Source organism: Scyliorhinus canicula, chromosome 4, assembly GCF_902713615.1.
Source record: "Scyliorhinus canicula chromosome 4, sScyCan1.1, whole genome shotgun sequence".
NCBI lineage: Eukaryota > Metazoa > Chordata > Chondrichthyes > Carcharhiniformes > Scyliorhinidae > Scyliorhinus > Scyliorhinus canicula.
The window spans coordinates 141,167,762-141,190,046 of NC_052149.1; the positions used below are offsets into that span (position 1 = coordinate 141,167,762).

Below are 22,285 nucleotides of genomic sequence, written 5' to 3' on the forward strand. Positions count from 1 at the left end.
AACTTTTGTCATTTTAGATCAACTGTTACAGAACAGGACAAAGACAAAATGAACGAATGCATCAAGGCATAGCGACACCATCAGTAGTTTGAATTATCATAGGGCGGGTTTTACCGAGCGGCCCGCTGTGTGTTTTTCAACGGTGGAAGCAGCCCACTGGTGGGATTTTCTGCCTTGCCAACGGGATTTCCCGTTGACTGCACCCCCCCCCCCCCGCCCTGTTGCCTGGAAACCCACAAACCCATTGGGCCGTCGGGTGGACCTGAATAGCCCGCCAGCATGAAGAGCTGGTAAATTCCACCCAGAGTATACAGTCTTGACATATAAAACTTATATTACAAGGTGCGCTTGTTAACACCAAAAAAATGTCGAAAACAGGTACAAGAGGAAAAAAACATGCTTTCGTTTACTGTCCTTTGCCCCTTTCGGTTCTCTGCCTTTCTCTTGGTGGTGTGTCCCTCCCTATTCCCTCCCATCCACCCCTCCCCCCTCCCTTTCCTCTCTTTGTTTACATAGAACATAGAACAGTACAGCACAGAACAGGCCCTTCGGCCCTCAATGTTGTGCCGAACCATGATCACCCTACTCAAACCCACGTATCCACCCTATACCCGTAACCCAACAACCCCCCCCCCCCCCCCCCCCCCCCCCTTAACCTTACTTTTATTAGGACACTATGGGCAATTTAGCATGGCCAATCCACCTAACCCGCACATCTTTGGACTGTGGGAGAAAACCGGAGCACCCAGAGGAAACCCACGCACACAGGGGGAGGACGTGCAGACTCCACACAGACAGTGACCCAGCCGGGAATCGAACCTGGGACCCTGGAGCTGTGAAGCATTTATGCTAACCACCATGCTACCCTGCTGCCCCTAAATTCATGTTCTGATCTGGCGTGCCCCCCACCCCCCACCTTTTAACGTATTGGTTGCTGGCTAGGAACAGGTCTTGGAACGTTGGTGAACAGCCTCCATGTGCTGTGGAAGACTTCCTCCGATTCTCTGATGGCGTATGTTATTTTCTCGAGTTTCAGAAATTCAGCCAGGTCGACAGCCTGTCTGCAGCTTTGAATGGTGCTGCCAATGGCTGGCAGGAGTCTCTGGCGGGCAATCAGGGAGGCAAAGGCTAGGGCATCCGCCCCACTCCCCTTGAAGAACTCTGGCTGTTCTGATATCCCAAAGACCCCCTCTAATGGCCAAGGCTCCAACCCCCACCACCGTTACCTCAAAGAAGGACATCCACTACCGGACAAGTCTGGGGTAAGACCAGAACATGTGGGTATGGTTGGCCGGGCCTCCCTGATGCCTCTTCATGCCCTCCTTAACATGCCACACCCTTTTGGACCACCCCACAGGCCACGCCTCTTCAGGCCCTTGGGTGTGAGGTCATCACATCAGGCGTCCAGCGGTGGAAACCAGTAGTGATTCTTGTCGGCTTCACACAGTGCCGTGGTGGGGGGGGGGGGGGGGGGGGGGGGGGGTTTGCATACTGGGAGCAATTTAAATATGCTAATCTGGGCGTGAACCAGTTGACGTCAGCTGCAGTAGGCCGGGACCATCGCGTTCTGTTTGGTGCCCGGTGTGAATCCTGTTTCAGGGCTCTTCCGCTATTCTCCAACGTAGTGTGATTTGTGCCAGGCACAATATGGCTAGAGAATCGCTCCAATGTTTCTCTGTCATTTTGCAAAGCATTTGAATGCACCTGTCCAAATTCTCTCTGGCAAAAGTTTCAACAAATATGAAAAACCAGTGATAAGCTGCAAGAAAAGCTCCTGAGGAATATTATGCCACATCCTAACTCCCGAGCACTACTCCAACAGAAAATCTAGGCCAGCATCTCAACAGCAGTGCTCCTTATACGAGGGAGAGGAATCATTTAGGAAGTTCAAAAGAAGGAAAATGATTGTCAGAATTCATATGAAAGCATGGTGCAGATCATCAACAATGAGTTTTTCAATGCAAATCCCGACAGAAAGGAATCAGTGAGAGGCAGTTACACTATCAGGACTGTTTGGAACGAAAATGATCTCATAACACGAATCACCTTTATGCTGGGAGAATAGAGTGTTCTTATTGGAAATCATAAATTCATGCTCTGGAAAAAGGAACACATATCATCAATCCATATGGCAAAGAGAGAGTCAGCAGCATGATGTCTTTTAAAGGAAGACTCACCAGCAGGACGTATCTTAAACTGAGAATCACCAACAAGATGTAATTTAAAGAGAAAATTACCAGCAGGACGTACTTTAAACTGAGAAATACCGGCAGGATGTATTTTAAATTGAGAATCACGAGCAGCATGTATTTTAAATTGAGAATCATTAGCAGTTCCTTTTAAAAAGCGCAAACTCAGCGTCAAGATTTACTTTAACGTCAGTGGTTAGCACTGCTGCCTCACGGCACCGAGGTCCCAGGTTTGATCCCAGCCCTGGGTCACTGTCCGTGCGGAGTTTGCACATTCTCCCCGTGTTTGCGTGGGTTTTGCCCCCACAACCCAAAGATATGGGCGCGATTCTCCGCAAATGCGGAGAGTCGTGAAGGGTGCCGTGAAACTGGCCGTGTTTCACGGCAGCCTCCGCGCCCCCTCCCGGGACCCGATTCTGCTCCCCGGTCGGGGCTAGCAGCGGGGCCCCGTGAACCACGGCATCGCAGGCTTAGCGAACTTCGCTAAGCCCGCGCGCCAAGGTTAACGGCGGCTGACGCGCACAATGACGTCAGCCGCGCATGCGCGGATTGGACGGCTCCAACCCGCGCATGCGCGGATGACGTCATCACGCATATGCGTGAAACCCGCGCATACGCGGGCCTTCATGCCCCTCAGCCGCCCCGCGGACTGATCCAGCGGGGCGGCGGAGGAACAAAGAGTGCGCGGGGTTCGGACCCGCTGCCCGCGATCGGTGCCCACCGATCGCGGGCCCATGCCACCCTTGGCACGGCCGTGGTGCGGCCGTGCCAATCGGTGCCATGGTTCTCCAGAACGGCACTTTGCGGCCGTTTCATGAACGGTGAGAGCAGGTGTGTTTGCGTTTGTGAAAACGGCCGTAAAGGCCTGGGAACGTGGCCCATCGGATAGGGGAGAATCGCTGTTCGCCGTACAAAAATGGCGAGCAGCGATTCGTGTCGCGGGGCGGCCGTGGAGGGGGGGAGAATAGCGGGAGGTCGGGAAAAATGTCGGGAAGGCCCTCCCGCTATTCTCCGACCCGTCGTGGGGAGGCGGAGAATCGCGCCCATGCAGTATAGGTGGATTGGCCACGCTAAATTACCCCTTAATTGGAAAAAATGAATTAGGCACTCTAAAGTTTTTTTTTAACAGGATTTACTTTAACGTATCATAAATAGCTAACAGGGGCGGCACGGTGGCAAAGTGGGTTAGCCCTATCGCCTCACAGCGCCGAGGACCTAGGTTTGAATCCCGGCTCTGGGTCACTACCGTGTGGAGTTTGCACAATCTCGTGTTTGCGTGGGTTTCACCCCCACAATCCAAAGATGTGCAGACTAGGTGGATTGGCCATGCTAAATTGCCCCTTAATTGGAAAAAATGAATTGGGTACTCTAAATTGTTTTTTTAAAATTTGCTTTGTGGAAAACAAGCAGCTTGGTGCACTCACAAATGTAATGTGCGGCGCAGCTCCTTGTTTACGAGAGGATAGTTTGGGATTACCTTCGAATTGTGTTCTGCTGATATTTTGATGGATCATCTCCATTCCGCTGAAGAGGGAAGTCCTACTTTATGCTAGGATTAATAGATGTATCACTGATTGAGGATCACAGAGAGTTTAAGTGTGACGATTGTCCCTTTCAGCAAACAGCCTCTTTTCAATCAGTTTTCTTAACTATGTGCCTGATGTACTTTGACCTCCACAGCAATGAACCGGAACTCAAGGTTTTATCATCCAAGTCACGTACGAAACACATATCTGTTTGCAAATAAATTGTGAGGATTGCTAAAAATGCACACAGGGTTGTGCAGCTTTAACTGCAGTGCATGCCCTGTGTAGTTACATCCTGTTCTGCCTCATTGAAGTTCACACCAATTTCATTGGGCCACGTGTTCCTTCAGGGATTCTAACTGTCCTTGAAAATCTCTAATGGTGTTGCATCCTGAAGCCACTTGAAGCTGACTGTGCTTTAAGATATGCCAAGCAAGCACGTGAAACTATCTTTCCTCCCCTTGATTTGGCTCAACCTCAATATCCAAATGGAAATCCCTCTCACAGAAGAACAGAAGGAGGCCATGTAGCAACATAAACAAATTATGCGGTCACCATCACATTGCTGTTTGTGCGAGCCGACTGTGTGTAAATTGGCTCCGACATTGCAACAGTGACTCCTCTTCAAAAAACTACTTCATTGTTTGTGCATACAAATCAGGAGAAACCCCTCAAGCCTGCTCCCCATTCAATAACATATGGCTGATCTGATTGTAACCTCAACCCCACATTCCTTTAGAACATAGAACATAGAACAGTACAGCACAGAACAGGCCCTTCGGCCCTCGATGTTGTGCCGAGCAATGATCACCCTACTCAAACCCACGTATCCACCCTATACCCGTAACCCAACAACCCCCCCTTAACCTTACTTTTTAGGACACTACGGGCAATTTAGCATGGCCAATCCACCTAACCCGCACATCTTTGGACTGTGGGAGGAAACCGGAGCACCCGGAGGAAACCCACGCACACACGGGGAGGACGTGCAGACTCCGCACAGACAGTGACCCAGCCGGGAATTGAACCTGGGACCCTGGAGCTGTGAAGCATTTATGCTAACCACCATGCTACCGTGCTACCCCCGATAACCTTTCACCCCCCCCCCCTTGTTAATCAAGAATCTATCCCGCTCTGCCTTCAAAATATTCAAAGATTCACGGCGCTGAGGACCCGGGTTCGATCCAGGCCCCGGGTCACTCTCCGTGTTTGCGTGTGTCTCATCCCCACGACCCAAAGATGTGCAGGGTAGATGAATTGGCCACATTGAATTGCCCCTTAATTTGAAAAAGAATTGGGTATTCTAAATTGATAGAAATTACATTTTTTTAAATTAATATAAAAATATTAAAAGATTCTGCTTCCACTGCCTTTTGAGAAAGAGTGTTCCAGAGATTCACACCTCTGAGAAATGGGGCGCAGTTTAACGGGTTTCCCATGAGCTCCTCGATGGCCATGTCAGGCTGTAGTGAGTTTCTCCCCAGTCTAGCCCACACTTAGATTATTTTGAGTACTGCGGAGCTGGGCTTGCTGGCCAGACCGGCTCTTCAGATCGGGCCACCAGTTTGGAAGGATGCCCCCGATTTCTAAATGAGCTCGGGTTCTCCCATCCCCCCACCCACGGGCAGTGTCACATCCCGCACACATGGGTGTTGCCCCACCCCCCCATGGGAACACCCCTTTCAGCCTGTCGTGCACCCCCTTTCGGCCTCCCCCTTTCTGGAACCCCCATCCTGCATCCTCCCAACATTGCGGAGGCCACCCATGCTCGCCCTTCAACCCCCACCCTCCATAGTCACCCTCATCTCTCCTCTCATGGGCATTGATCCCCTCAGGCCTAAACCTTTGGCAGTGCCACCCAGCACCTGGGCATCCTGGCACTGACACAGTTGCACCCTGTCAATGTTCTTGCCAGCCTGGCAGTGCCACCCTGGCACCTTGGCAGCGCCACCCTGGCACCTTGGCAGCGCCAGTGTGGTGGTGCCAAGGTGCCCGGGTGCCAGGGGGGAGCCAGGATACCACCCTGCCCTGACCACCCACTGGCCTCCAATGGCCTGGAAGACCCTCCAGGTGCCGTTCTGCCTGGTCCTCGTTTGTGTGGACCAGTACTAATCGTCGCTCATGCAATCTCTCGCTGGCGAGTCCGTTTAATCTCAGGAGATCGTTGGATTAGGCGACCATCTCATTTATGAGATGGGCATTGGCCATAATTGGTGATTATTGTTTTCTCGCCACGCCTTGGCGAATTCCGGAATCCTCCAATGGGAGCAAGCCGGTTCGATTGCAAACTGCTTGGCGTTTGGCAAGGTTCCTGATTTAGGCTGCTTCCGCGATCGAACCGGCACACATGGATTCTCGCCAGGTACGACAAGGCCGTTAAATCACGCCCAAGATCTCTCCTCATCTCCCTAAAACAGTGATCCCTTATTTTTAAACAATGACCCCTAGTTCTAGATTATTCGACATTAGGAAACATCCTCTCCATATCCACCATGCCAACTCCCCTCAGGGCCTTAACGGTTTCGATCAAGTCACCTCTTTCTCTGCTGAACTCCAGTGGATACAGACCAAACCCCTCCAGTCTTTCCCCATAGGACAACCCGCCCATTCCTGCTATCAGTCTTCTGAGCCTTCTTTCCTTAAATAAGAAGACCAATGTTGTACACAGTACTACAGATGTCTTCAAGGGTTTTTGTAGATCCTGAGGTTACAAAAAGGCGCTATTGAATTGCAAGTTCATCCTTTTCACAACTGGCCCAAATGGCATTTTGCAACATGAAGGAAGAGTGGAAATGTCAACTACCTTGCAACCCCAGCCAGGATGGCGCATATGAGATACTGAAATGGTGTTTGGACTGGCTGCTGTACCCTCTTTGACTATCGACCTGCTGATATTCTCTCTCCAAACTTGTAAATTGTATTGGCCCAGATTATTTATTTATTTATTTTAAAATTTAGATTACCCAATTATTTTTTCCAATTAAGGGGCAATTTAGCGTGGCCAATCCACCTACCCTGCACATCTTTGGGTTGTGGGGGCGAAACCCACGCAGACACGGGGAGAATGTGCAAACTCCACACGGACAGTGACCCAGAGCCGGGATCGAACCTGGGACCTCAGCGCCGTGAGGCGGTTGTGCTAACCACTAGGCCACCGTGCTGCCCATTGGCCCAGATTATTAAGGTCCCATGGAATACTGCCTTTTAATAAAAAAACAATGTATTAATATAGCAACTTTAACATAAGAAAACACCTCAAAAGTCTTTCCCATGAATTCAACAGCTCCATTAGGAAATTTTAAAGCAGGGGACAAAATACTTTCTCAAAGAGGTAGACTTTAAGGAGCATTTTGAAGTAAGAAAGAGAGGCAGGGAGGCAGAGATATTTTGAGGAGGGAGTTCAAAAATTCAGGACCCTGGCATAAAGACAACACTACAACAGATAAAAATGCAGATGCTCAAGAAACTAGATTTAGAGGAGTACAGATACCTCTGTGATTTGAGGGGCTGGTGTTGATAACAGAGCTAGGTGTGGTAAGGCCATGGAGGGATCTGAACAGATGGATGATCAGGATTGTGGTAGCATGCCCCTTCAAGGGGGAGGGGTGTGAGGTGTCTCCAGAGGGTCATGTGACCCAATTTGTGAATGGGATCTGGGCGTGCGAAACCTGTGGGCGGAGCACAGATTCCCATACAGTTGGAATTTGGAGTCTTGGAAGATGGTGGCTTTTATCTCACTCTCCATGAATAGTTTCTTATTGTAATCAATCATTCATTTGTTAGTCCATCTGGTAGTCGCCCATCTGTCTGATGTCACAAGGATGTTGCCAAACTAGGAGCCAATGTAGCTCAGTGAGAACAGGGGTGTTAGCATCAGAGTTTTGAATGAACTCAGGTTGACAGCAGTTGTAAGCTAAGAAAATTCTACCAGCTTTCTTTTTCCCTTCTCACTTGGAGACACTTTGTTTTGTTTTTGAGACAAGGTCCCAAGATTCCTGCAACTTCCATTGTCTTGTGTGAGTCACACTTATTCACAAAGAGTCAGCAGAGTTGACGTGAGGAGGCCAGGCGACTATGGATCCTATCCTTACTCAACATCCACATCTGTACACATTCAACAAAGGGAATTTTACGCATTGTTCAGGAGTCAACTGTCCATATCCTGCCTCAGCAAAGGCTACAATCAAAATCCGGAAGAGATTGGATAACTCAGCCCTGACCCAAGAGGGATCCTGGGCCTTTTGTCCATACGGATATACGAACAAAGAGCAGGAGAAGGCCATTCAGTCCTTCGAGCCTGTTGTGCCATTTAATAAGATCTGATGGTAACCTGAAATCTGCATCTTGCCTACCCCCAATAACCGATCATCCCCTTGTTTATCAAGAATTTATCCACCTTTGCCTTAAAAATATTCAAAGACTCTGCTTCCACTGCCTTTTGAGGAAGAGAGTTCCAAAGATTCACAACCCTCTGAGAGAAAGAAATTCACCTCATCTCCATTTTAAATGAACAACCCCTTACTTTTAAACAGCGATCCCTAATTCTAAGTTCTCCCACAAGGAGAAACATCCTCTCCAGATCCAACCAGTCAGAATCCCTCAGGATCTTGTATGTTACAATCAAGTTGCCTCTTACTCTTCTAAACTCCAGCGGATGTAAGCCTAGCCTGCCCAGCCTCTCCTCATTCGACAACTTTACCCATTCCAGGTATTATTCTGGTAAACCCTCTCTGAACGGCTTCCAAAACATTTATATCCTAAAATAAGGTGACCAATGCTACACACAGTTCTCCAGATGTAGCCTCACTAGTATCCTGTACAACTGGAGGATAATCCTTCTACTTTTGTATTTAATTCCCCTCACAATAAATGATAACACACTGTTAGCTTTCCTAATTGCTTTCTATATATTAGCCTTTTGTGATTTGTGCACTGAGGATACCCAGATCGCTCTACACCTCTGAGCTTTGCAATTTTTTGCCATTTAGATAATAAGCTTCTTTTTTATTCTTCCTGCCAAAATGGGCAATTTCACATCTTCCTACATTTGCCAAATATGTGCCCACTCACTTAACCTATCTATATTTTTTTGGAGCCTACTTACATTCTACTTTTCTACCTATCCTTGTGTCATCAGCAAATTTAGCAAACAGCTTAATGAGATGTGACAGTATTTAATGTACACCAGAAATGGGTAGACCAGAATTGGAGCAAGTGCTCACAAGATAGGTTATGATGAAGAAGATCTTTTCACCTTATCCTTTCTGACTACTGACCCTATGACCTTCCCATTGAGTTGCTTCTTGAACTATTGGAATGTCCAGGCTTCAACTACCCTTTCTGGAAACTTCTTCTCCCGACTGATCACCCTCTGTGTGAAGAAATCTTTCCATATTTGTCCAAAACTTCCCCTCATGAACCTATACCTTTGCCCTAGTGTCTCTGAAAGTACTGCCCAGGTTTACTCTCTCTGTCCCGATAAGGTATCCTACTTCCATTTCCTTCTCCCTGCTCCAGGAACCTGGCATTGTTTTCTTAATTCACTTTTACTTCTGAATTTGATTGTTTATTTTTCCCTTCTCCGGAACAATATGATTGAGCAGGGTAGGGTTGGCTCTGGAACACCCATCATTGCGGGTTAGTCTCTGGAATGATGCATCATCTCTCTAACGTCCTTTCAATTTCTCCCTCCACAGGTCGTTGTCGCCACAACGGTGAACGTGGATGGCCATGTGCTGGCCATTTCCGACAACATGTTCGTCCACAACAACTCTAAACACGGTCGGAGGGCTCGAAGGCTCGATCCCTCTGAAGGTACGCCCTCTTATCTGGAACATGGTAGGCATATCATTTTCATTGGTTAACGTTAAAACTCCCCCTCCCATCCCCAGCACCTAACTTGTAAATGCTTGTGAAGTTCTGTGTTTGAGTGTTCCGGCTGCAACATCTCTGGCACTTTCTGTTTCCTCGGATATGCAGTTAAAGTGACAGCAGTCGCTGGAACAAATAGGCAGCATTTCAGTAGAATTTACATGAACTCTAAAACACAGATACAGCCCATTTGTTCCAAATCGTCTATAACCATGCTTATGTTCCACACATATCGTTTTCCTCCCAACTTCATATAACCTGATTAACATATCCTTGTGTTCCTTTCGTCCTCATTCTACCTCTCCTTCAGTTCTCTGCCCAAAGGCAGATCATTGGCGATTATCCATCAATCCGCAGACAATGCGCTGTGATTTTCCTTTGTTGCGGATAGGGTGATGAGGCAGGCCCCAAGACTATCTCAGCCGGAATGGAGTTCAAACTGCTTGATGTTGCCATTAATCTGATCCTCAGTCTAACCATCTAGCCAACCCCCACCCCCAACATACTGATAAACATTCCCTTAAACGCATTAATGTTAATTGCCTCAGCCTACTTGAGATAGCGAGCTCCACATTTTGGGCAGGGATAGTTCTCCTGACTTTCCCTATTTGGTTTCTGACTCTTATATTGAAGGCCTCTCATTTGGGAACTCCCTCATTGCCCTGAGCCTACGTTATCAAACCCTTTCAAAAGCACTCTAATCCGGTTATTCCCTGAAACAGAGGAAGGCGCTCCAGTCTGTTCAAGCTTTACTGATAAATGTAATCTCTCATTTATAGTATAATCCTCAAAATTATGTTAATTGATTACAAGTACACAACAAACCAAAGACTGATGATTTGAAATGACTTTGCTCAGTCATAAGTGATTTGCCAATGCTCAGGTCAGCTTAGAAGTTGGTAGTCTCGCTTCATATCCCATTTGTGCAAAATTGTTTCACTTACGCTGCAGACCATGTTATAGGAGCTAAGTGCACAACTGTGGGATTTGATGAAGGAATGCGCTCCCATCCAAGGCACCTGTCCTCATCATTAAGCCTCCTGACTGTTTTGGACCCTGGAGCGACTATTTATTAATGTTTCCTCTCACGCACTAAAGTGCAATAGCATCTATGCTGCAGTAACAGTGCAAAATCTTCTTCACCACATTTTCCACAGTCTCAAAGCAGGGAAACTCCTCACCTCACTTTGGTTCCTGATTTACCTCTTGACAAATTTGATGGCCTCTCTCGCCAGGGTTTCTTCTTTCATTGAACTCCTCACTCTTCTTCCCAGGGATTGCCTAGACTCCACACTGAATTTATATTTTCAACAAAGGCAGGCACTGAGGCATTTTCTCCTCTCAAGCCTAAAGTCCCCAAGGCCAAGTGTAATAGCATTGCGACTATACAGGGATAGACTAACACAACACGGATCAGGAACTGAACCATGGAAGCTTCTTTACATTACGCCCTGCCATTGCCAACTTAGATGTCAAAGCAACATGCAAGGGTTAATCATCTCCTTTTATGATAGAGTCAAGTGTCCAAAGTACTGTAAACCAACCATTTGAACTATTATAGACCCAATCGTCCAATAATAATAATCACTTATTGTCACAAGTAGGCTTCAATGAAGTTACTGTGAAAAGCCCCTATTTGCCACATCCCGGCGCCTGTTCGGGGAGGCCAGTACGGGAATTGAACCCGCGCTGCTGGCATTGTTCTGCATTACAAGCCAGCTGTTTAGCCCACTGTGCTAAACCAGCCCCTAATACAATACAATGTAGACCCAATGAACCAATACAGGACCAAGCATCCAATATATTATCAAAAGAAACAACTTGCATATCTATATTACCTTTCCAGACCACAGTACTAAAGTACTTTATGGCCAATTAAATCCCATTATAATGTAGAGAAACATTGTAGCCAGTTTATGCACAGCAAGATCTCACAAATAGCTTTGATGTACATGATAATAGTTAGTCATAAAATCATAGGGCTTTGGAATGGTTATAGTGCAAGAGGAGGCCATTCAGCCCATCATGTCTGTGCCAGCCTGCTACAAGAGCAATTCACTTGTCGCACCCGTTTTCCACTAAAACCCTGCAATTTAAAAAGAAATTCTGCTAACAATCCAATTCTCGTCCGAAAGCCACAATTGAATCTGCCTCCACCACACTCTCAGGCGGTGTATTCCAGAGCCTCACCGCGTGCTGCGTAAAAAAAGCTCTTCCTCGTGTTGCCTTTGCATCTTTTGTCAATCAGCTTAAATTAGTGCCCTATTGTTGCCAACCTTCCAGAGGGAACAGTTTTTCTCTGGACACCTCATGATTTTGAACATCTATCAAATCTTCTCTCATCCTTCTCTTCTCCAAAGAGAACAGACCCAGCTTCTCCAATGCACCCACGTTACTGAAGTTCCTCATCCCTGGAACCATTCTTGTGAATCTTTTCTGCACACTCTCTAGTGCTTTCACATCCTTCCTAAAGTCTAGTGCCCAGAACTGGTTCAGTTGGAGCTGAACCAGTGTTTCATGCAGTTCATTATAACTTCCTTGCTTTTGTATTCAATGCCCCTTTTGTACTTTCTGCCTCAGTATCTCGCATCCTTTTTTCACCACTGTCTCAACCTACCATGCCACCTTCAATAATTTGTGCATTTATATCCTAGATGCCTCTGCTCCTGCACCCCTTTTAGAATTGTACCCTTTCTTTTTTTATTGTCTTGCCATGTTCTTCCTACCAAAATGAATCACCTCACACCTCTCGGTATTAAGTCTCATCTGCTGGTTATCTACCCCTTCTACCAACCTGTCTGTGTCCTGTTGAGGTCTATCACTACCGTCATTACAGTTCACAATATTTCCACATATTGTGTCATCTGCAAATGTTGAAATTCATACCAAGGTCTGAGTCATTAATATATATCAGGAAGACCAGGGTTCCTAAAACTGGCCCCTGGGGAACGCCATTATAAACCTTCCTCTAGTCTGAAAAACCGCCATTCATCACTATTCTCTGTTACAATTTAATATCCATGTTGTTACTTTTTAAAAATAATTAAAAAAAAATATATTAATTTAGAGTACCCAATTCATTTTTTCCAATTAATGGGCAATTTAGCGTGGCCAATCCACCTATCCTGCACATCTTTGGGTTGTGGGGGCGAAACCCATGCAAACACGGGGAGAATGTGCAAACTCCACACAGACAGTGACCCAGAGCCGGGATCGAACTTGGGACCTCAGCGCCGTGAGGCAGCAATGCCAACCACTGCACCACTGTGCTGCCCTTAAAATAAATTTAGAGTATCCAATTCTTTTCTTCCAATTAAGGGGCAATTTAGCATGGCCAATTCACCTACCCTGCACATCTTTTTGGGTTGTGGGGGTGATCGTATGCAGGCACGGGGAGAATATGCAAACTCCACACAGACAGTGAGCCGGGGTCAGGATCGAACCTGGGTCTTCGGCGCCGTGAGGCAGCAATGCTAACCACGCCGCCACCATGCTGCCAAATCCATGTTGTTACTGTCCATTTGATTTTTGAGCTCTGACATTGCTCATAAGTCTGTTCTGCAGCACTTTAACAATTGCCTTTTGGAAGTCTATGTAACCCACATCAACAGCATTACCCTCATCCAACATCTCCGTTGCCTCATCCATGAAGCACGATCAAGTTAGCTGCACATAATTTGCCCTTAACAAATATGTGTTGGCTTTGCTTGATTAATCCTTTATTAATTATTTTATTACAATTGCGAAAGTGACGATTAATTCTGTGAGTTGAGGGATAAATATTGGTTCGGACACTTGGGAAAACTTAGCTCCTCTCCTTGACAGAGTGCCTCAGAATAGTTCCCCATCTCAGAGGGAAGACTTGGTCCTGGTCCGATGTCTCACCTGAAAGATGGCATTCACCAAAGTACAGTGACAGAACTGCACGGAAGTGTCGTCCTAAACGATGCTCTCAAATTTCTGGAATGGGCCTTCAAACTATGGCCTTTGGAATCAGACGTCCAATCCAATGCACTGTATGAACATGCACCTAATTTGCTATTGGGTCATGCATGTGGTAACCGGTTTAGCTCAGTTGGCTGGACAGCTGGTTTGTGATGCAGAGTGAGGCCAACAGTGCTGAGGTTATTCATGAAGGCCCCACCATCTCAACCTTGCCCCTCGCTTGAGGTGTGGTGATCCTCAGGTTAAATCATCACAGTTAGCTCTCCCCCTCAAAAGGGAAAGCAGCCTTTGGTCATCTGGGACTATGGGAACCTTACTTTTTTTTATACTATTCAATTGTATAAAGGCCAATGTGTGTACCAAGCAGTCAAACTGGATTCTTTGTAAGAAATATGAAAAATGTGGATTTAATTTAATCAGCTACTTCATAAAGCTTCACCATAACATTGCAAAAGTTAGGGGAGTATTAGTGGCATCACCTGTACTCTCAAATTGAGTTGTGAGGGAAAATTATGTTCTAATTGGTTCAATTTCATATGTAAATTAGATACAATTAGCATAATTTCTTCATAAGTTATCCATAATGGCATAACAATTATACTCTCTTAAGTTTTATAAAGATTGTTCTTAAGGATTTGCCATTATGGAGGGAAGTCTATTTTCTAATTAACTTAATTGGCATAAGCAAATGAGATTGAATTAGCAGAATGTGCTGATCTGTTATCCCAATTAGCCAAACAATTATACCCTCCTAGTTTCATAAGAGTTAGAAATTTCAGATGATGGGCTATGCACAAAACTGCGACAAAGTTTGAGAGTGCTGAAGGGGTCCCTGATATAGATCTCAACTGCAGTCTCCTATTGTTTAGGTTGTTGAAGGGGGATAAGTACATGGTTTGGGGAATTCGCCATCAGTTTTATGTCTCAAAATCACCACTGGTCTAAACTGTGTCCATTACATCTGTTGGGATTTTTTCATGTTTCCCCAATTACAGACAACAGTTTAGGTGTCAGTCATGTATGAATGTGCTAACTGTTTTGAGAATTCCTGGTATTTGGAATTCGGAATTGAAAATGCTAAACTCAATAGAGCTCTTCATTTATTTAAAACAAAATAAATTTAGAGTACCCAATTCATTTTTTCCAATTAAGGGGCAATTTAGCGTGGCCAATCCACCTACCCTGCACATCTTTGGGTTATGGGGGCGAAACCCACGCAAACACAGGGAAAATGTGCAAACTCCACACGGATAGTGACCCAGAGCCGAGTTCCAACCTGGGACCTCGGCGCCGTGAGGCAGCAATGCGAACCACTGCCCCACCGTGCTGCCCAGAGCTCTTCATTTCTGCCTTGCTGCTCACCCGCTGTCTCACCCTACTCTCTATGGTGCTACCCAATGATCTCGAGCAGAAGCACTATATAATGTGGCTCCTTTATTAGTCAACCTTAATGGTAGTGGCGCTACCTTTATGCTGGTGCCCCTGAGGGTAGGGAGATGCTAAATCAGTCTGATTGCCTGTGCCCAACCTCTGCTGGGAAGTGCACGGGTTTGGCAGTGGGGCATGAGCAGGAGGGGTTAAACCTTTGCAATCGAAAAGCCTATAGAAATTCATTGCCTAGCCTCACATGTGAGATGCCTGTGGAACAGTACATCAGAAGAATCAACAATCTCAATGCAGGAGGAGGTCCTTTGCACAGTCCAAGTCACTAAAGATCTAGAATATTGCCTGTTCTTTAGAAAAATCTTTCATGGGATATGGGTGTCGCTATCCTTATTTGCCCTTGAAAAGGTGGTGGTGAGCCTTCATCTTGAACTGCTGCAGCTCATGTCGTGTAGGTACACACAGAGTGCTGTTAGGGAGGGAGTTCCAGGATTTTGACCCAGTAACAGTGAAGGAACAGCGATATATTTCCCATTTAGGATGGTGTGTGGCTTGGAGGGGAACTTCCAGGTGGTGTTATTCCCATGTGTCTGCTGCCCTCATCCTTCTAGATGGTAGCAGTCGGGGGTTTGTGAGGTGCTGCCTGAGGAGCCTTGATGAGTTCCTGCAGTGCATCTTGTCAATGGTACACACTGCTGCTACTGCACTGCATTGCTGTGTAACCTGCAATGCTGAATACGGGACTGCATCACTTAATTCACCCCACCAGTGTCTCGCATTCAACTAAAGCTAAAAATAGCTCTCGACGAGGCAACAGTCAATTGGCAGACCCTTTTATTTATATAAATCAGGTGGACTGTAAAATATATTGCTGACTTGTTTGTGCTACTGTTGAAGTCAAATCTCAACATGTGGAAATGAAGTAAAAAGCTTGTGGGGTGTTAGATATCTCAGGGCTAATATTCGAACACCTTGAAAGGCTTACGGTCTTGGCATGCCACAAGCATGTCTGAAAAGACCCTATTTCATTAATTAATGCTGTCTTCTGTCTCCCTTTCTGAAATTACTATCATTTCCTGGTTGGCTTTTTTACAAGCCCCATCTCCTATTAAAAGTTAGATTATCGTTGCATGGATTCATTGTTCCGGATCTTCGGAGGAGGATTGCTCCTCCGTTTGGACTTTGTCCCCCTCCGATCCTGCGCTGGATTTCTTGCCGGGTCTTTTGAACCTGGCTTTACCAGAAATGCCGTGTGCGGCCTCCATCAGGTCACCCAGTTGCAGCACTGTATAGATGTGGGGAAGGCGGGACTCACCCTCTTTTTACGGCACTAGCTTCCATATAGTAGGTTTTGAGGTTCAACGTGAGTGTTAGTCAATACGGGACTGCATCACTTAATTCACCCTACCAGTGTCTTGAATTCAACTAAAGCTAAAAATAGCTCTCGTCGAGGCCACAGTCAATTATCATAGAATTTACAGTGCAGAAGGAGGCCATTCGGCCCATCGAGTCTGCACCGGCTCTTGGAAAGAGCACCCTACCCAAGGTCAACACCTCCACCCTATCCCCATAACTCAGTAACCCCACCCAACACTAAGGGCAATTTTGGACACTAAGGGCAATTTATCATGGCCAATCCACCTAACCTGCACATCTTTGGACTGTGGGAGGAAACCGGCGCACTCGGAGGAAACCCACGCACACACGGGGAGGCTATGCAAACTCCGCACAGACAGTGACCCAAGCCGGAATCGAACCTGAGACCCTGGAGCTGTGAAGCAATTGTGTTATCCACAATGCTACCGTGCTGCCCTTTTATTTATATAAATCAGGTGTGCTGTAAAATATATTTCTGACTTGTTTGTGCTACTGTTGAAGTCAAATCTCAACATGTGGATTCACCTGAGGAAGGAGCAGTGCTCCGAAAGCTAGTGATGGAAACAAACCTGTTGGACTTTAACCTGGTGTTGTAAGACTTCTTACTGTGCTCACCCCAGTCCAACGCCGGCATCTCCACATCAATGTTAGTGAAGGGTAGGGTGCGTGAGGTGGCAGCTAAATAGGGTGGCAGGTGGGTAAGGTAGTGGGTGGGTGAGTGGGAGGTGGGTCAGGAGTAGTCGCATCACTATGTGGGGCGTAGACTGGGTGCTGGGGGATAGTCGGGGAGGGTCAGAGGTGTAGTTGGGTGATTGGGAGGATAGTTGGGTTGGAGGGGAGTCAGGGGGGTCGAGAGGGGGCTGCTGGGTGCAGTGTGAGTGATTGGGGGAGTCAGCTCTGGAGTTATTCTGGTGTTAGACTCGGTTTTAATCTGTCTAACATTTCCTGGGTAATGATTTTGTTACGTCCTATGGAACTGCCCCAAATCTCTTCGCAGAGAGACGCAGGAGCAGGGGAATTTCCTATCGGAAACTTCCCAGGACATTCCCACGAAGGGTAGTGCATTAGGACCTATTTACACGGGGCCTGACACACATCTTGAGTCATATGTACATACACACACACACACATGGACACAGCACATGCACACAAATGGCATATGCACACACATGGTACATACACACCCGTAGCACAGACGCACATGGCATATACGTACATGCAGATGCACATACACATGCATGCACATATGCATACTCATACACAACACATGCATATGCATGCACATATGCACACAGCACAAGCATGTACACACACACACAAACATATACACAGCACAAGCATGTACACACACACACAAACATATACACAGCACAAGCATGTACACACACACACAAACATATACACAGCACAGACACACACACAAAAACATACACATACACACAGATGCACACACACTTATGAATATACACACAAATGCATACACACATGCACAAATGTATACACACACATGTTGGTACACTCGTGCACATACACACAGGCACACATGCACACATATACATTTATGCACAGTTACCTTTTTTTCTGTTCTTCAAGTTCAAGTTTCTGAAGTGGATGATTGCTGTTTATCATTCTCACAGAATAACAGGAACAGTGCCTGGACAGTCACATTCCTCACTACTTGTTCTTACTCTGTTTTGACCTCATAAACTGGCACCTTCTTTGCAGCTACTTGCATCCCCCACCTCCCCACACTAGCTCATACACTACACACAGTGCCCTGGAAATGACAAAAAAATAACTAGGTATGAACTGTGGATGTGAACCAACTGAAATTATGCCCAATGTCTTCCTGAATGCATTGCGTTGCCTTTAACCTTGAAATTGTCACAAGTTATTTTTAGAGAAAAAAAAACTACAAAGCCAGTTTTCATAACAGGAAAGTTTAAAACCAGTTAGCACACTGTTTTCTTTTTTTAATTTAGAGTACCCAATTAATTTTTTCCAATTAAGGGCAATTTATTGTGGCCAATCCACCTACTTTGCACATCTTTGGGTTGTGGGGGCGAAACCCACGCAAACACGGGGAGAATGTGCAAACTCCACACGGACAGTGACCCAGAGCCAGGATCGAACCTGGGACCTCGGGCCGTGAAGCAGCAGTGCTAACCACTGTGCCACCATGCTGTCCTACTGTCTGTTTTTCATGCCCCCGTGAAGCACCTTATATAAATGCAAGGTTTTGTTGTTGCTGTTGTTGTAACAAAATCTCTACTAACAAATTAATGCGCCTACTTCTCCATTCCAAGGTCAGTCGACATAAACACCTGTGCATTTATATGTTGCTGCCAATGTAAAGTTACTCTAGCCATCAGGTATGCCTCACCATCTCCCCAGACTACAATGTGTACTCAAACCTTGTTTTGTTCACATTTAAGCAAGATTTCTATCCTCACCATCAGTTGAAAACATGCCATTCCCACATCACGTCTGATGCAGCTTGATTATGGAGATAAAGCAGAAAAGCTGAAAGGAAAAGCAGGGAGTCTGTCAGCATCTGGAAAGAGAGAGAAACAAAAAATGGCAAGCTAACATCTGGGTACTACATCATTCAGCAACAGCAGCAACTTGCACTTAGATAGTGCCTGAACCCAGGCCATTTGCAACCTTGGTGTCATATTTAGCCCCAAGATGAATGTCTAACCATATACCCAATCCATCACTAGGCCACTTATTTCCAGCAATATAATGTCATCAGACTGCCCCCCTGCCCATCTCACCTGTTGCGGAAACCCTGGTCCATGCCTTTCTCCCTATAGGTTTGACTTCCAATGCACTGGGGGCTGGCCTCATACATGCAAACTCCCATAAGCTTGGTGGCATGCAAAACGCTGTTACGGCTGTTAGCTCAAAGTGTCTGCCGTTCACCCATCGCCCCTCGACTTGGCTCCCGGTTAAGCAACAGCTTGATTTTAAAATGAATATCCTTGTTTACAAATCCCTCCCATGTCCTCACTCCTCTCGAGTTCTGCAATCCCCTCTGGTCCTACACCCCTCTGAAATATCTGCGCTGCTCCAATTTTGGCCCCTGAAGCATCAGAGATTTTAACTGGCACTTTTACCTTCAGCTGTCAAGGCCCCATGCTCTAGGATATCCTCCCTTCACCCTGCTGCCTCTCAACCTCACTATCCTGTTTTCAGACAGTCCTTAAGACCTACTTCTTTCGTCAACCTTTTGGTCACCTGCACTAATGTGCCTTTATATTGCTCAACGTCAAACTTTGTTGGTAAAGGGTGTGATAGGGCAGCACGGTGGCTCAGTGGGTTAGCACTGCAGTCTCATGGCGCTGAGGTCCCAGGTTCGATCCCGGCTCTGGGTCACTGTCCGTGTGGAGTTTGCACATTCTCCCCGTGTTTGCGTGGGTTTCGCCCCCACAACCCAAAGATGTGCAAGGTAGGTGGATTGAACACGCTAAATTGCCCCTTAATTGGAAAAAATTAATTGGGTATTCTAAATGTATTAAAAAAAAGGGTGTGATGAAATGAAAACTCCACACAGACAGTGGCGATCAGGAGGGATGGTCAGGAGGGAGGGACGAACAGGAGGGAGGGACAGTCAGGAGGGAGGGACGAACAGGAGGGAGGGACATTCAGGAGGGAGGGACAGTCAGGAGGAGCGGCGGTCAGGAGGGACAGTCAGGAGGGAGGGACAGTCAGGAGGGAAGGACAGTCAGGAGGGAGGGACGGTCAGGAGGGAGGGACGGTCAGGAGGGAGGGACAGTCAGGAGGGAGGGACGGTCAGGAGGGAGGGATGGTCAGGAAGGAGGGACAGTCAGGAGGGAAGGACAGTCAGGAGGGAGGGACGGTCAGGAAGGAGGGACAGTCAGGAGGGAAGGACAGTCAGGAGGGAGGGACGGTCAGGAGGGAGGGACAGTCAGGAGGGAGGGACGGTCAGGAGGGAGGGACGGTCAGGAAGGAGGGACAGTCAGGAGGGAAGGACAGTCAGGAGGGAGGGACGGTCAGGAGGGACGGTCAGGAGGGAGGGACGGTCAGGAGGGAGGGACAGTCAGGAGGGAGGGACGGTCAGGAGGGAGGGACGGTCAGGAGGGACGGTCAGGAGGGAGGGACAGTCAGGAGGGAGGGACGGTCAGGAAGGCGGGACAGTCAGGTAGGAAGGACGGTCAGGAGGGAGGGACGGTCAGGAGGGATGGTCAGGAGGGAGGGTAAGGAGGGAGGGAGGGACAGTCAGGAGGGAGGGACAGTCAGGTAGGAAGGACGGTCAGGAGGGAGGGACGGTCAGGAGGGAGGGACAGTCAGGTAGGAAGGACGGTCAGGAGGGAGGGACGGTCAGGAGGGAGGGACGGTCAGGAGGGAGGGACAGTCAGGAGGGACGGTCAGGAGGGAGGGACAGTCAGGAGGGAGGGACGGTCAGGAGGGAAGGACGGTCAGGAGGGAGGGACGGTCAGGAGGGAAGGACGGTCAGGAGGGAGGGACGGTCAGTAGGGAGGGACGGTCAGGAGGGAGGGACGGTCAGGAGGGAAGGACAGTCAGGAGGGAGTGACGGTCAGGAGGGAAGGACAGTCAGGAGGGAGGGACGGTCAGGAGGGAGGGACGGTCAGGAGGGAAGGACGGTCAGGAGGGAGGGACGGTCAGGAGGGAAGGACGGTCAGGAGGGAGGGACGGTCAGTAGGGAGGGACGGCCAGGTTGGAGGGACGGTCAGGAGGGAAGGACAGTCAGGAGGGAGTGACGGTCAGGAGGGAAGGACAGTCAGGAGGGAGGGACGGTCAGGAGGGAGGGACGGTCAGGAGGGACGGTCAGGAGGGAGGGACGGTCAGGAGGGAGGGACGGTCAGGAGGGAGGGACGGTCAGGAAGGCAGGACAGTCAGGTGGGAAGGACAGCCAGGAGGGAGGGACGGTCAGGAGGGACGGTCAGGAGGGAGGGACGGTCAGGAGGGAGGGACGGTCAGGAAGGAGGGACAGTCAGGAGGGAAGGACAGTCAGGAGGGAGGGACGGTCAGGAGGGAGGGACAGGCAGGAGGGAAGGACGGTCAGGAGGGAGGGACGGTCAGGAGGGAGGGCCGATCAGGAGGGAAGGACAGTCAGGAGGGAGTGACGGTCAGGAGGGAAGGACAGTCAGGAGGGAGGGACGGTCAGGAGGGAGGGACGGTCAGGAGTGTAGGACGGTCAGGAGGGAGGGACGGTCAGGAGGGAAGGACGGTCAGGAGGGAGGGACGGTCAGTAGGGAGGGACGGTCAGGAGGGAGGGACGGTCAGGAGGGAAGGACAGTCAGGAGGGAGTGACGGTCAGGAGGGAAGGACAGTCAGGAGGGAGGGACGGTCAGGAGGGAGGGACGGTCAGGAGGGACGGTCAGGAGGGAGGGACGGTCAGGAGGGAGGGACGGTCAGGAGGGAGGGATGGTCAGGAGGGAAGGACGGTCAGGAAGGCAGGACAGTCAGGTGGGAAGGACAGTCAGGAGGGAGGGACGGTCAGGAGGGACGGTCAGGAGGGAGGGACGGTCAGGAGGGAGGGCCGGTCAGGTGGGAGGGACGGTCAGGAAGGAGGGACAGTCAGGAGGGAAGGACAGTCAGGAGGGAGGGACAGTCAGGAGGGAGGGACGTTCAGGTGGGAAGGACGGTCAGGTGGGAAGGACGGTCAGGAGGGAGGGACAGTCAGGAGGGAGGGACAGTCAGGAGGAAGGACGGTCAGAAGGGAGGGTCAGGAGGGAGGGACGGTCAGGAGGGAGGGACGGTCAGGAGGGAGGGACAGTCAGGAGGGAGGGACGGTCAGGAGGGAGGGACAGTCAGGAGGGAGGGACGGTCAGGAGGGAGGGACAGTCAGGAGGGAGGGACGGTCAGGTGGGAAGGACGGTCAGGAGGGAGGGACAGTCAGGAGGGAGGGACAGTCAGGAGGAAGGACGGTCAGAAGGGAGGGTCAGGAGGGAGGGACGGTCAGGAGGGAGGGACGGTCAGGAGGGAGGGACAGTCAGGAGGGAGGGA

General features: G+C 48.6%; 1 protein-coding gene across 5 annotated transcripts in view; it reads left to right on the top strand.

Moving 5' to 3' along the window:
- ebf1a (EBF transcription factor 1a) overlaps nt 1–22,285 on the top strand; it is a 489,857-nt gene that overhangs the window by 258,352 nt on the left and 209,220 nt on the right. For 4 of the 5 annotated variants that reach the window (XM_038795284.1, XM_038795286.1, XM_038795285.1 and 1 more), the window contains exon 8: nt 9,412–9,553. In XM_038795284.1, coding sequence (XP_038651212.1) covers nt 9,412–9,553 — 142 coding nt within the window. The remainder of the gene's footprint in view (nt 1–9,411; nt 9,554–22,285) is intronic. The other variant, XM_038795283.1, reaches the window with a different exon arrangement.